General features: G+C 49.9%; 1 protein-coding gene across 1 annotated transcript in view; it reads left to right on the forward strand.

Moving 5' to 3' along the window:
- EPHB1 (EPH receptor B1) overlaps positions 1-15,675 on the forward strand; it is an 81,982-nt gene that overhangs the window by 11,982 nt on the left and 54,325 nt on the right. The window contains exon 2 of the mRNA XM_030495227.1: positions 12,676-12,740. Within this exon, the coding sequence (XP_030351087.1) occupies positions 12,676-12,740 (65 nt within the window). The remainder of the gene's footprint in view (positions 1-12,675; positions 12,741-15,675) is intronic.

Genomic DNA, 15,675 nt, shown 5'->3' on the forward strand with positions numbered 1-15,675 from the left:
CACTTTTTTTTTTTTTGTTATTATATATTATTGTAATTAAAACGTATTTTTAGCAGCTGAAATTTGAGCCCGTCTGGGTATTTATACAGCAAGATGTTTTGGATGAGGAATAGGCCAAGATACTCACGTGATTGGGGCCAACGTGAAACAAAAGAATCCATTTATTATCCAGGCAGGAAATTTGTTCTTCGGGATGTTGTAGCTGCAGACATAATGATTTCATTTCCTCTGGTTCACCCAGATTAATGGCTTGTGCTCTTTTGTTTGTGTGCCTGTGTTATTTCTGCAACACGGCTTCCCCTCCTGCTCTGTGACGGCATGTGTGAACATGTGTGCAAGTGCCCTGGGCAAAGAAGGGGGGACTCTTAGGCTGGGCTGCAGCAGGCTGGTTGTGTTTTTGGGATGGGATGGTGGGAGAGCTGATCAAAGCCTGTGGGACCACTTGGGGTGTCCTTCCTGGCAGTGATGGATGTCCTGGTGCACATGCATCTCCGAGATCATCTTATCCTGCATCTCTGGGGGTCTCCTCCTCCTGCCGTGGTCACTGGGGCAGTGTGAAGTTGTGATGGGATGGAAGAGGTGGAGAGATTGAGACAAGTGTGAGTGTTGACCTTATGGAAGGCATGAGAACAGCACATCTTTTCCATGGCTGTGCTCGGGGTGTATGTAGGTGTTGTGTACTTGGGAAATCCAACCTTTGTGCTCTCCTAAATACTGCGTTGGGAAACAGCTCCTTTTCCTAGGGAGCTGTGCTGATGCACAGGGATGCAGGTGTCAGCTGCATGGCAATGGATGAGCAGCTCCTTCCTTGCCAGTGAGGTTGGCCTTTGATGCTGAGCAGGTCCCAGTGCCTTGTGGGGCCGCAGGCCATCTGGAAGCTGGTAGCACTTACACTCCTCAATTAAAAACCCCACAGGCTTGTCTTTGTGGACACTACAAGATCAGCAACAGCCTTAATTGCTCCCTTTTTCGCTTTCTGAGTGTTTGGCTTTCGAAAGTGATGTGACAGGCAAACAATGCCTTTGCATTGCCTCTGTCTGATCGGCCCTCATGGGTTTTGGCACAGAGCTTTTAATGTACTATGTGCAGTGCGACTGTGATCTTCTGTTCTATATTAATCTGGAGTAACCTGATGGAGTTGGAAGTACCCATCTGTGATCAGGAGTTGAATGTGATGCTACCTAGGATCCATGCCAGAGAAGGTTTGGTGACCATCTTGCTGCCCCTGTGCCCAGCTCTTCCTCCTTCTCTCTCCTTTAGGTGTTTCTGATTTAAGTCTGGGGAGGAAAGAGAGTTTCTGCCACCTCTTCTGGAGGAAGTTTCCCTGCAGGGATATACCTCACTGAAGGAAGATGCTTTTGTCCATTAAGCTGCATCTGCCATTGCTCCTGCCATCCTTCCATCTTCTGGGTACTTGCATGCAACGATCCCATCTTGCACACTTGTTGCACCTTCTTGCTTTTGTTCTCCTGAGCTTTTGTGCCACGAGGTGTGTGCGTGGGGCTGGAAGGTGTGAGCCCACCATCTGAAAGCTGCGCGGAAGAGGGATGGGAAGCTTCTGGTACCCTGCTGAGCTGCGAGTGCTTTCTCCCCACCTGCCTGCCATCCCAAATTGCTTCTGTGTCACCCAGGTGACAGAGTTTGTGAGGATGTGACAGCTCCGTTGTGCAGAAGATGATGAACAGTAATGAGACCCAGAGCACAACGTGCACTTAAAGTGATTTATTTCAGTAAGGAAACTACAATCGGGGAGGATGGGTCAGCGTCATCAGGAGAAGAGGTTGATATGGAGATGAGCTTAGGGGGAACTTTATCATCAATGGTGCTGTTTTAAAAATGAGCAGAGCTGGCGTTGCATGAAATGGAGCTGTGCCGGTCATGCTGGGACCATCCCTTGCCCACAGCGGATCATAGGTACCTCCCTGGGGTCTGACCAGTGACTGGCAGGCTGCTGGAGGTGGCTCAGGTGGACTTCTCCTCGCTTACCTTGCTGCAACCCCATGCTGAAGTGTTTTGATGAGGTGACACCTGAATGTTAAGTCATCTCTACCTGTGCACTTGGGAAGGAGACCATCCTGGTGTGTGTGTAGGGAAAACAATCCCCCAACCTTGCCTTGGCGCCGCTCCCGGCACACAGATGGCTGTCCTCATGTTAGAGCCTTTTCCCAGCTTGCACCCGCGCAGGCGCTGGAGGCAGGGGGATGCTGGGCAGGCTGGCAGCCAAGCAGTGCCTCCTGCCAGCATCCTCCTCTTCCTCCTTCCTTGCCTCCCAGGGCTGCTGCGAGCTGTGGCTGCACAGCAGCTCAGTCAGCTGCAGCTTGCAGGAAAAGCTTGGCGTAAGCGAAGTCCTGAGCAACATCTTGCCATCTAAGGTTGACTTAGAGCAGCATTCCTTTTTGCCCTCTTCTCACAGAATACAGATCCTGGTGGGGCGGAACTCGGCGGGACATAGGGCCTGGTGCTGGCATGGGCAGGGGCAGGGTAGGCAGGCAGCAGTTTGCCCACTGCTCCTGGCACAGTTCAGGTGATGCACTAAGAGCTTGTGAAGAGGGGTCCTGCAGCCCCTACAGTGTGCTCCGTTCATGAAGACTATCTGCTAAAGGGGCGACTGCAGTTGATTGTAGCTGTCAGTGGTTTTGGGCAAGGGTTTAACACAGCCCTGTCAGAGCTGGTGTGGCATCTTGCATGTATGGGTGTTCAGACACCTTGGCAAACACATTTTATTTACTCAATGGACCAGCTGTCTTACGCATACATACCTAAAGATAGCTCAGATTGATAGTAAAATTTTGGCGGAGAGGGTGGAAGATAGTTACAGATCCTGGCCATCGGCTGTTTAGCCTAAATCTGAGAGTAGAGAAGAATAAAAAGAGAGAAAAAGGCTGAGTCCTAGGCAAAGTTGTAAAGCCAAGGGATGGGTTTGCAGGGCATTTTGGGAAGCAGCATTTGGTTGTGGAGCCAGAGCAAAAAAAAAAACCAGTGGGGTCTGCTCACGGGGTGCTATGCCCTTTGCGATGGACCTGTTGGCTTTGCTATATCCCCTTTCCCTCCCTTTCTCATGCGTGCAGCTTTATGGTGGGGAGGATTGGGCAGGTGACGGGGCTCTCCGCTAAGGCATCTCCAGGGGATGCAGGCAGAGCCTCCCCCACTCCCATTTGTGTCCCAGCAGAGGCTTTCCCGTGCTGCAGCAGCCCCCGTGGCAGCACAGATTTATTTCACTTTGCCTCTCGTGCTCTTTGCCTCATTTGCACTTGTGAGGTGACTCCATATGGTGCAAAAACTGGAGAGCCGATGCTCGGCGCTGGGAGGGAGGTGGCGCGGGAGCCGCTTCCCAACGAGCTTTTGCAGCTTCTTCCATTTGAGGTTCAATATTTCCACCTCCTCCCCTCGCTGCCTGTGCTACGCTGAGGCCAGGGCTGAGTTCCACATCTCCAGTGGCAGCCAGAGCATCCCTGCGTGTTTCCAGCCATGCTCCCCTGCCTTCCCTCCTCTCCACCCGCTGAGGCTCCCAGGCATGATCTTCAGGATGCATCCTTGGATCAGCAGTACTGTTGCTATTGTTTAGTTATTATTTACACCTGAAAAATAATTGGCTGGCCTCCCTGAAGGCTTTAATGCGTGTTGGATGCTGCATTAAAAAATACAGGATCAATCTGGCTGCCGTTGTTCTGTGCTGGGCTGTGCCAGCAAACTCACTGCGTGCTTGCTCCATGCTCGCTTGTCCAGAGTGGTATTTTTCTTTGCAAGCCTCTAATTTTGGTTGAGAAGGGGGGAAACTGTCTTCTGGCTTGACCAAGGAGTTTGGCTTTGGCTGTTGGCAGCCAGGGCGTTTGTCAGGATGAAAAAGGAGGTTTTTCTCCCAGATTTTGGTATCTGGAAACACCGAGCCCCTGACTGTGTTGGGAGGAGATGCACATGGGCGAAGGGATGCCGTTCACTAAGCTTGGGTCCCCCGATGGTGCTTGCTCGCCATCTGAGCAGTCTGTCATGTTCATAGCTCATGCAGAATCACTTTGACATTTTAAAATCAGATCTAGTAAATAGGAGCTGGACGATGCCAGGTGCATCTCTCGTCGTGAGGGCTCTTTATGGCTGGCATTTTAGATTTAGGGCTCTGTGAGATGCATGTTTTTGTAGCGATCGCGAAGCTTTTCTGGAGAATGTGGTCCAAGACTATGACTCATCCTGAATCTCTAAAGAAGGGAAATGCAGGATAAATGTTTTGGGTTTTAGAGCTTTCCTCATAGGCGGTGCTATCCCACAGTAAGGCAAAATAAATCCAGCACAGACAGAGAGCTGCACGGAGAGGTCTGGTGCAGTAGTTCAGCATAACTTCATGCACCACCAGCATAGAGGCAATGCCGGAGTAGGCCTTGAAGGTTGGCTTTATAGCTAAACATGGTGCAGCCATAAGACATGTGTGAGCATGCTGCTGGGGAGATCCTCAGGCAATTCCACAGGCGAATGTTCTGTGTATCCACACATGAAGACTATGCATCTTTTTAATTTATCCTAGCATGTGTAATCACGGATGCTATTGATGTTTATGGTTGCTCTGTCTTCAGTTGACTAATTCTGTATTTAAAGGCTATCATTTCCAAGGGAAATCCCAGTTTCACTGAACTCATTAGGCTTCAATGGTCCTTATCTGTGAAATCTTAAATGCTGCTCTCATTTTTCCTCCTTTTTGGAGGGTTCCTTATCTTCTCGTATACAGCATGATGAAGATCAAGCTCTCTCTTCCCAAGGGAAGAGCTCCAGGCAGAATGTCCTTCTCATGAGTGAGCTCACTTGCTTCCATTCAGCCTGCTTGGAGCACACCATGTGCAGCCAATACTACACATGGCTGTTGACCAAGTAGTGAGCTACAGAAAAGTAGCAGAAACATAAAGCTGCTGACATCACTACCCAATGTTTGGTTTATCCTTGCCATGCCTTAAGATGCTGTGCTCCCCCTGGGATTTCTGATAGATTGGGGTACTGGATCCTCCTCACTTGCTTGGCTGGTGAGATGGTTGTTCAAGCCAGCGGGTCTCTACCCAAGAGGTCCAGTGATGCGAGGTGCTGTGCCCAGCTCATGCTGAAGACACCTGACTGCGTGACAAGGAATAGAGTGTCCTCAAGCACCCAACCTTCAGTCTTCATCTGCTTTGGCATGTGCTCCTGGGTGGTGATAGTATGGATGGCTCTTGGAATGGCTGGTTCTATCTCGGTGGGCCAGAGCATTCATTAAAGTGCTCTCTTGGCCCTTGATGCTGCTTGATTTTGAGTTGCCAAACACATCTGCTCCCATCTGTAAATACTTAAGCATGGACTATGATCTGTGTGTGGATTTTGTATATCTGCGGCCTGTTTGCAATTATAAAAGGTATGATACCAGCAATTGACTCTTTCCACTTACAGGAGCAAATGAGCTCCTTTATATTTGGAAAATATTGGGTTACCTGTAACATGCTGTCCTGAGATTTTCCCCTAGCATCTGATATCTGGTTTTGAGCTCGGTGGATTAAAACTTGTTCCCAATTTTTCTAAAGTAGGTTTACAATTAAGAAAACAAAAGGTATTGAAAGCCCCGTCTCCTCTCTCTTATCTTTGTATGTGATTTGGTCCCCTTTGTCTTTTTTTTCCCCTGTGATGTGTGCTCTTTTTTTTGGTAATTCGCTGTTGTTTCCTTCCCTCTTCCTTATCTCTCCCTCTGCAGTTCTCTCTCTTTTCCTCTCTATTCCTCTCCCCCTCCACCTCCCCCCTGTAATTTATTTGCAGGCAGGCTGTCTCTTTGATTTACTGTCTCTCTCCTTGGTAGGATTATGATTAATGGATTGTATGGCTTCAGCTGAGCTCATCCAACACCACGTACCCATGCTGGGTCAAGCCCCTTCCGAGTGTGAAAACCCAGGGGGGATGCTGAGGCTGGGTCTCTTCTGCATGGTGTGCAGGGAGGAGTGAGTGTTGGTCAATGGGACTTGGTCCTTATGGTCCAAACTTTACATCACCTCCTGAACGTTTTTAGCTGGTGTTAAGCACGGGCTTGGTGGAGGGTCTTTCTCCCGTGCTTTGCTCCTGCCTGATATGCTGGGTTTGCCATGTGTATGCACATACACTTGCAAAAATATAAGCAGATATTTTTACTGGCTGCTTTCAGGCACATCAACCAGTATGTTTCAATTCGCTATATCCTGATATGGGTGGTGTTTGCTGCTTGTAATTAAAGCGTTTCATCCTGCAGTCACAGCAGGCAGCGGCTTATTGATAAAGTTGTTATATAGTTGCTGAGCAAACACCCCCAAATCTGAGCTTCATTAAGTTATCGCCTGCCCTGCTGCAGTGCATCTTCATTGCATGCTGAAATCCATGCCATTGACAAGAGATCCCAGAGGAGGTCCAGGCCTGTGTTGTGCAGCCACAGCTTAACGCATCCCAGCACAAATTGACATAGCGCACTCATCCTCAGCTGATATATATATATATGTATAAATTCTTTCTCTTTCCAACCAAAAGCAGGGCTGCCACAGATCATCTTGTGCTGGCTGGTGGCCATGGATGGTGGTGTCATGGATGAGATGTCTTTGCAGAGCAGGCACGGCTGCTCCTCTACTCCGAGAGGTTCATACAGACCCCAAAGCATTAGTGGTTTCCTTTGAAATACAGGCAGAAAATGCTGGGTGTTGCTTGTTTTGTTGTTGTTTAGCACATCCTCCCCCTTCTCGACGGGTTTGTTATTCAGCGGGTAATCCTTCATAACGAACCCGCGGGAGATTGATGGGGAGAGCTTGTTATGTACTTCCAGAGCAGTTTCAACATCATTCCATAGCAGCAAAATGCACCATTAAAGGCAGAGAGCTATGGGAATGATGGGACGTAATTAGTTGTTGCTGTAATATTTTTGATTGAAAGTATTTAGATACAGTAAGCAGCTCTTTTGGAAGCTGATGCTCTCAGGAAACTGTTCAGAGCAGCAGCTCTTACCAAAGGGGAGAGGCTGATCCTGCTCTTGCCTTGCCTACCTCTACAGCACTGTAATTAAACCGTCTTAGAGATGTCATGGCATTCATGCAGTGTAGCTGCTGGCTCCTTTGCGGCATAAGGGGTGAGCAGTGGTCTTCCCTCCCAGTTAGGAGCAGGAACCAGATGGGGTGTCCTCCTGCAGAAGGGACTTTTTGTGGGGTATGTGTGCCCAGCACCTCACTGCCTTGGTCCCTGTGGCAGAGCCACACACAGCTGGTGTTCCTGCTTCTTCCCAGCTTAGTCCAAGTTCAGGACATATTGAAACCTTGCACGCGTGAACCTGGACCGCATCCTGGGATGTTGTGGTCAGAAGCATGGTCATGGAGAGCACCTGGAATTACTCAGGCAACCTCCTGGTGTGTGCTTGAACCCTTTCATCTAGGGGGAAATAGAGTTAAATTCAGATTATTCCCCTGGCACCCATGGGGCTTTCTTTCAATTGACGTTGAGAGGTGTGATGCAACCACGAACATATAGTTAGTGGTGATGAAAGCCACGGATGCAATCTGGGCTTGGCCTGAAGTCATGACAACCATGAGAAGGCAGAGCTTGCAGCATCATAGCAGTTAATATTATTTAGCACTAGTCTTTGTAATAAAGCATCTTGGCTCTGTTTCTTTATAGTTCCCTTTTTCTGGTAATGTCACCAAACTTGGACAGAAGCTTCCCAAGCTGTGCACTTGCCTTAGGCTGATTTTGCTGAAGCTCTTGGGAGAGAAAGAGGGGGTAGAAAGAAAGCTTGGCATTTATGAGCGTGAAATAAAGGGGGAAATATGGTGCTTTGCTTGTGGAAAAAACTCTTGCTTTTGTTCTCCTTCAGGAAGTCATGCTATGGGGCTGAGACTGCCCAGGGGACATGCCCTCGGGCTGGACCATGCAGTGAACCCATCAGTGGTTGCTTTGTGCTCTAGCACATCAGGACGAGTTTCTGAAGATCCTACCCACAGAGCATCCTCTGTCCCTCCGGACCCTAGACCTGAGCCCTGCATGGCCACATGTGCCCTGCCCCTCGCTCGATGGCTGCCCTTCCATCTCCCCTCTCCCTCCAAAGGTTCAGCTATTGACACGCACCCCTCTGCTCCCCACGCATCTTGGGGGGCTTATTTCCAGCAGCTGGCATCCTTTCCAAATCTCCTTCTACCCATCTGTTGTTACCAAGCCTCCTCTCTCCTTATTTTGCTTAATTTCTTTTTCCTCTTGGTTGTCTTAGACGTGCCTGCATCTCTTTGTGTATGCCCAAGCATTTGCTTTTCAGTGCCTTAGGCTGGTTGCTGCAGTTATCTTGCAGGAGCGAGAGCTGTTGCTTCTTGCATTGAGAGAGGGACCATGTTCCCAAGGCATCTATTGAGGAGTGCAGCACTCCTGGAAGTTTCTTCATGGCCTCCCTGAGCAGATTTGTCGTTGTATCTCTTTCTTTCCAGATGACAGTGCTGAAACAGGATCAAGTTGGGTTGGTCTCCTTTCTTCTGCCTCTCTCTGCCTATAGCCAGACCCTGCACCCTGCTAGATGAGATTGCTAGGAGCCCTCCATGCTAGGGAGGTCTGAAATACAGGCTTCAAGCTGGGGATTTCAGGAATTAAGTTCCACTTTGGGTAGTTCAGAAAGGTTTTTCTGGTAGAGGCTTAAATCCTATTGGGAAGGGTGGTTGGCAAGACGGCATCAGCTCCTGCAGTGGATCCTGTGCTGCCCTGCTCCCTGCCCGGCTACTCTCGCCCCAAGCAACTTGAATGACGCCAGCCCTCCCTATGCTCCTCTGAGATCCAGCTTATCGCACTGCAGGCATCAGCTCCGGCCACATCTCTCACCGGTTTGCCCAGGAGGGTGCAGGGAGCCCGGGATGGCAGCGGATCCTCCCTGCCTGGATTGCATGAGCACTATCGCAGATGGATGTGCTGCTCAGCAGTGAGGATGCTGGTGCATTCTAATTGCTGGCATCTTTACTTGTTATGAGTGTAATTGTGAGTAGACGTTTGTTTTTGTATTGATAATTAGGGACTGGAACAGATGGTGAAGGCTTAGTTTAAAGTAATGTGTCCATTAAAGAAAATCTACTGTATACAGCTGAAGATTCTTCACTCTGAGAGCTCAGCTCTCGGTAGCAGAGTTTGTCTTCTCCCTAATGAAGACTTCAGCCATTATAGCCTGGTTAGCTGCCTTCAGTGGAGGCTCAGGTCCTGAAGACTTCTCCAAGTGAATGTGTTGAGCTCCCTCCTGAGGAGAGCATCCCCTGGGCATCTGCTCTGCACACATGTGTGTGAAGGGAGTTGCTGGAGGAGCTGTACCTTGAGCAGGCAAGGGGAGAGCAGCGCCTTGCCTACATTTGTCCATTGGGTGCTGAGCCTGCCTACCAGCACAGTGAAGGTGTTAGGATTGTCTGATGCAGGTGGACAGACAGCACAGGGTTCACCCGGCATGGCTAACAGTGTTGTGCTAGATGTAGGAGGCACGGGGAGATGATGGTGTTAATACCCAGTGCCAAATAACAAGGACTGCTCCTCACAGCAGGACGAGGCAGGTAAGAGGAGTGTGGGGGGAGAGGTGCAAAGTGCCTGTGTGGCTTTTCCACTGGTTAATACCGCTCAGATGCTGGTCTGCAGTAATTCCCTTGCTAGCAGGTAAAGGGGTTTTACTTCCTGTCCCTCCTTTGCCTGCTCCCAAGGGCTGGATGCCAGGGGGAAGCGATTTCTGTGTCCCCCCCCGGTAGCGATATTTTGCAGCCTAGAGATGGAGACATGGGCACTGGGAGCCCCATCTTGTCCTCCCTTGCTCTGCGACGAATTGTCCTCCCTTGCTCTGCAAGAGGCAGAGGCATCTGCAACCCCCCCAGTGCTGAAGGAGGGTGCTCAGCAGCCTTAGCCTTAAGTGGCCTGGCCATAAACGTCCCTGCGGGGTTTCCCCTGGTGTCACAGGGTTACTTGAACCTCCCAGAAAATGAAGTAAAAGCCAAGATTTCCTCCAAGAGGAAATAGCAGAGGTCAATGGGAAATTGCTCACCTAAGTCCTTCTGGTGCCAGTACCTCTGCAGTCACAGGGTTTGGGTGAGCTCAGCAGGAATTCAAGCTGAAATTTAACCAGTTTATGTGAAAAACCCCAACAAACCAACCAAACCATTTTACCAGCTTATAGATCTTCTTGTATGTGGCAGCATCAGGGCAGGACCTGAGAAAGAGATGGTTTGCAGAGGGTCAGGATTTTAGCAGTGGCTCCCAGCCCTCTTTTTGCTTTGGTTTGCCAATTGCTTTAGAAACACAAAGCTGTTGAAGTGCGAGTTACGCATCAGTGTGGAAGCTTTGTGAGTGCGACCTCCCTGGCCACAGCCACACAGTCCCCTTGGGACTCCAGCAACCTCCAAATGAAAGCTTCTCTGTGTTTCAATTAATTGATTTAATTAGTTATTTTGAAGTCTCCTGCTTTGGAAGCATTGCTGCTGTGCCTTCCTGCTTTCTTTCCAAAAGACCCTTTGGGGAGGAACCGGAGGGAAGGAGTGAGATTTTGGAAGAGATCTGCTGGGTAGGATCCTGGCGGATGTCGCCTCAGAGCAGAGCTGAGGTGGTCGTCGTGTGCTATCGTCCTGCACAGCAGCTGTATCTTATCAGAAGTACATTCCTCTGTCATCATCCCACCCAAAAAAAAATCCCCAAACCCAACCCAATGACTTGGGGAAGGAAGCTGTGAGTGTGTGGAACAGGAAGGGAGATGATGGAGTGAAAATACTGTCTGAATAAACCCTTGCAAGAAGTGCTTTTCCTGTAACTGAATGTGTCCTTACCACGGGGTGGATGAGCTGGGTTCCAGCCTGGCCACGCGTCCTGTGTCACCCTGGGCTCTGCTGCCTCAGTTTCCCCTGCATGGCACAAGGATACTCTGTTTGCTGTGGGGAAAAGAACTGAGCATTTTAGGGGCTCCCAGAGCATCCCACCCTGCACAGCCCCGCCGGGAAGGGGGACTGGGAGATGTTTGCGCGGCCTTTTGCTTCAGTCTTTGCTTCCATTTATGCATGGGCACACCTGCCTGCTTATTTGAAGGGCCGTAGCGAGGATTAAATGACTGCCTAATGAGGTGTGGGGCTGTTTGCAATGGATGGAAGGCTTGGTGGTGAGCGGAAACTTCTTGGAGGTCTGGAGCCCCTGGTCCTGAGGGTTTGGAGCTGGAATGGTTTTAGCTGGCTTCTGCCAAACAGAAAAGGACTGAACCTGTATAGAGTGGCATGCCGTTCCAGCGTGAAGGCCACCATGCTTCTCTGTTCCCTACATGTACCAGGGGTTAAAGCATGGGTGCTGTGGGCTTTGAAGCCCTGCTGGCAGTGCCACAGCAGCATCCTGGGACTGGTTAGGGACAAAAAAGCCTTGTAAGCTTCCAAGCACCTTTTCACTCCCTCTTTGGGGTGGTTGTCTTGCTTTCCCTGCCTCCATAGCTATGCTTACCTCTGGAAGCCAGGCTAGGTCAGCAGCTCCGGCAGGGATTTTGTTAGAGAGAGCATTTATCAGTAGTAGCAGGGTGGGGAGTTCCTGGTCACGCTTCTCTGGCTTCCTATCCCAGAGCAGCCAGCAAAGGGAGGGGTGGGAAGATTAATAGGAGGCTCATTTCCCTCATGCGATTGCTGGAGCAGGCGTGGAGAGATTAAAAGCAGCGGTCCAGCGGCAGTTCATGTTCCTGGGCTGGTTTTTATTTCCTGACCTTTATTTCTCTGGTTGCACCCATTTTCCTGGCGCTGTAAAGCTGCCATGAATACCTGGGAAAGGGGAGCGATGGGGGATGCTCAGCTATGCCAGCATCTCCTCCTCCTGCTTGGTTGAGACACAGGAATTGAGGAAATGAATCTGCATGTCTGCTTGCTGCAAACAAATAAATAAAACCTGGAGCATTTTTCCCATCTGTTTCTATATGTTGTTGCTCTCGCTATTATTCTTGTCGTGTTTTGTTGGTTTTTGTTTTTAAAGACTAAAAGTAGGGATGTGTCAGCTGTATTACAGCTTCTAAAACATTTCCCACCAAATTCTCCATCAAAAGGACCCCCAGCAGATGAAAACGGCTCCAACAGTGTGATTTTTATTTGCTTATATGAAATCACTCTGACAAATAACAACTGTGTGCCAGGGTGACTCAGGGCACGAGGCAGATGCAGTGCATAAAAGGGGATGTCTGGTGTTGTGGAGCGAAGCAAGTAGCTGCAAACAAGTTGGATGGGATCCACTGAAAAGCCCATATGGAGGTGCCGGGGGAAAGGGTGGGCTCTGACTGTGGTAGGTAGGAGAGTTTCCCCCATTCTCTTGCTGCCCCCAGGGAGTTAGTGCAAACTCACTGATGGGCTTAGACAGGGGTTTGTATGTACATGTGATGACTCCATGAAATGCAGCATCTTTCTTAGTTTTTTAAAACAGTTTTAGTTGGTAACGCAGTTTTCCAGGCTTGGGAGGGTCAGAGATGGCAGCGTGGGCTTGGTTCAGGCTGTGCCTCTGCAAAGAGTCTTCTCCTGCACCATTTGCTCTGGAATGAAGCTGTTTATTAGATGTATTAGGGCACCTGCTGCTTTATTTCTGAGCAGCTCCAAGGGTCAGATGCATGCTTCTGTAAACCCAGCTGAATATTTTTCTGTGGCTCTGAGCTCATAACATCACCAAAAACATCAGGAATGATTAGTTTGCTTTCCTTTTCTTATGTTTCCTCAGAAACTTTGATGGATACACGGACAGCGACGGCCGAGCTGGGCTGGACCGCCAACCCTCCTTCGGGGGTAAGTGTCACTTGTCCAGCTGATCCTTACATGATCTTGTGGGATTCATGCTATTTAACTTAAAATGCTGGTGGGGAGCTGGAGAACTTGTAGTGAGAACAGTGGTGCCCTACTGGGCTGGTGTGAGGCATCCAGAGCATCACTGTGCCAAGCTGTGTGGCTGGTCTGGGGCTGAGCATCCCTTCCCTGAGCCAGTCTTGGGGACTCAGCAAAGATGGTCTCCATTTCTGTGCTTTCTCCTCCCCTGCCTGTCTTCCTCCCAGGTGAAGGGTCCATCCCCATCACCACTCTCCATCCCTCTGCTTACGCCTTCCATCTCCCTGTGCCAAAAGGCTTGTAATTAGGAAACATTAGCAGGCTCAAAACAGCTTTCATACCTGGAACATCATCCATAATTGCGCTCGGCAGTGCTCTTCCCTGGCTATTAATGTCACTTTTATGAAGTAATGAGGAACAAAACACCCTGAGGCACTTAAAACATCTTTTTTATATAATACGAGCCTTTGAGGAATGGAAGCATAAAATAACCTGACTCACATTCCCCTGGCAGAGAAAGTGAGAGACTGAGCCAGTGGGGAAGAGAAGTGGTGGTAGGAGGGGATGTGAACTGATGGATGGATGGGCATCATGGTAGCACAGGCAGCTGATCAGGCAGGGATGGGGACAGCAGCAGGGTCGGTCCCCAGGGCCTCCAATATATAGCACCAAAGGGGAAAGGATGCCAGCCTGCATCTTTGTTAGGGTGTGACTGACTTGGCCAGATCCTCAAAAGAGATGAGGTTGCACACCTCTTGCTCCAGGCATGCAGTAGTCTTTACCAGCTGGTTGGTTACAGTTCTTAGTGTTAGGGTTTGTCCCATTTAATAGCTCACAACAAATATTGGGAGGCAGATTTGTGCCGCTTCTTGGCTTCTCCAGTGGTAATGGCCAGTATTTGGGTGAGGCTTCTCCAGAGTGTGGGTGCCAGGGTTTGCAGACCACCACCCCTCCAAGCAGCCTGGCTTAGAGATGCTAAGATACACGTGTGAATTTATGCTTGTGTTAGAGTCAACAAAGACCCCAGATTTAGTTGTTTTTCTCTTGGTTTTAGCCTTCAGTTCTCAAAAGCAGCTGCCCTAGGGCTGTGCTATTTTTTTGTCAGCCCAGACTGCTGAAAGACAGGATGAGAAACCCAAAGCTTCCCCTCTTCCCTGCCTTCCTCTATCCAAAGAACGAGAGTGCACTGGCAGCCTTTCTTTTGCAAGCCATAGCATCACAGGAACAAGCAAAGAAGAGAGGAACTAGAGAGGGAAGCAAACAAACAAGAGGGAGAAGAGCAGCAGCCATCTATAAATGGGACCTTCCTGCGCTTTGGGGCAGGAGGGAGGAGATGGGAGGATGGGAGAGAGGCTCCTGGCTACTGCTGGGGTATCAACTCTTTCTCCCAGGTTCCCCTCATTTCTCTTGGGGCTGGAGGTGCAGGGATTTGATGAGCCACCTCTCTCGACCCTGGGGTTGCCATCAGCATGGGCTCTCTGCAGGCTTTGAGTCGCTTTGGGTGGTGATATCCCCCTGTGGTGTGCTGAGCTCTGAGAGTGACTGTTCACCCTGGCTCACAGATGTGCCCTGGGGCTCAGGGGAGATGCTGACATTAATGTTGGGGCTCAGATGCCAGCTGGGCAGCAGAGGCTGTGGTCTCCGGGGACTGGCTTCAGCGGGACATGGGCTCTCTTTCTGCTCTTCCCGCTGAATGTGCTTTAAATCTCAGTAGAGACAGAGAATAACATTGTCTTAATCCTCAGCTCCCTGTGAATTATTTAGTGGGATCTCATCAAAATGATGCATTTGTTGCTGTTAGAGCATTGATGGCAGCAGCTGCTGGCACCGTGGGTCTTTCCAGACACAGGGACCTGCTGCTCTTCAGTGCCTGGTTGCAGGATTGCAGGATTCATCCCTTGCTGAACTCGAGAGATGCCCAAGGGAGCATCAGGATCTGGCCCCAAACCCTCAGGAGGGTTTTCCAAGTGGCATCACATGTTATTCCCAGCCCCATGTGCTGGGTGCTTGAAGCACAGGCACAGTCTGCTGGCAGGTTTTGGCTCTAAGTTTTGAGGCTCTGTTTGCAACCCCCTGCAAAGGAAAGCAGCAAAACTCAGAGAATGCTCAGTGGAAGGAGCTGGCAAGAGAGCTGGCTCCCAGACGGGCACTGGGAATAAAGGATAACAGGTCATGTCCCCTCCCATGCACCCAGCTGGAGTGTAAGAGCCGGCGGGTGGGATGAAGGGAAGGATTCCCGCAGCAAAGACAGTGGAGCAGTGGGGCTGGTGTTAATGCTGGTGGGTGAGTGCTGGAAGAGAGCTTGTCATCTGGTGCTAATTGGATGACAGGGCTATAATGCAGATCCCAGGTGGGAACTGGAACCAGGGAACAATGCCAACCCCTTCGGTCTGGGAGGAGCTTTCTCATGTGAAAAGGTGTCTGGTAATGAAAGGGCATTGAATTCACACATTTTGTCCGGGGTGAAGAGGGGTTTTGCAGTGCTTTTGTGGTATGGGATGAGACGGGAGAGCACTCAGCTGGATGTGTGAGGGTTTATTGCTGGTTTGGTAAACGTTGTTTAACAACAACATGCAACCCTGAGCTGTGATCATTGCTTAAACTTAGCAAAGCTGAGTAGGTGGACCCAGGAGCAAGCATTCTGCTGCACTTCTTGGCAGCATGAGGAGGACCCTGCTTTGAAAACAAAATAAGAACCTGTGGGGTCTTTTTACAACAGGGCTGTGTTTTACAAGGGGGAAGCTTGGGAAGTAGGTGAGGAAAGTGGTTGTTAAATGGGAAATGGAAGAGGACAAAATCAGGGTTGCAGGGTTGGTTGTGGTGCACCAGCTCTTTGGGAAGACTCAACGTGACGGAGCAGGTTGGCATCGCCCATCTGCTGTTGCATCCCCATGTAAGC

This window comes from Strigops habroptila, chromosome 8, assembly GCF_004027225.2.
Source record: "Strigops habroptila isolate Jane chromosome 8, bStrHab1.2.pri, whole genome shotgun sequence".
Taxonomy (NCBI): domain Eukaryota; kingdom Metazoa; phylum Chordata; class Aves; order Psittaciformes; family Psittacidae; genus Strigops; species Strigops habroptila.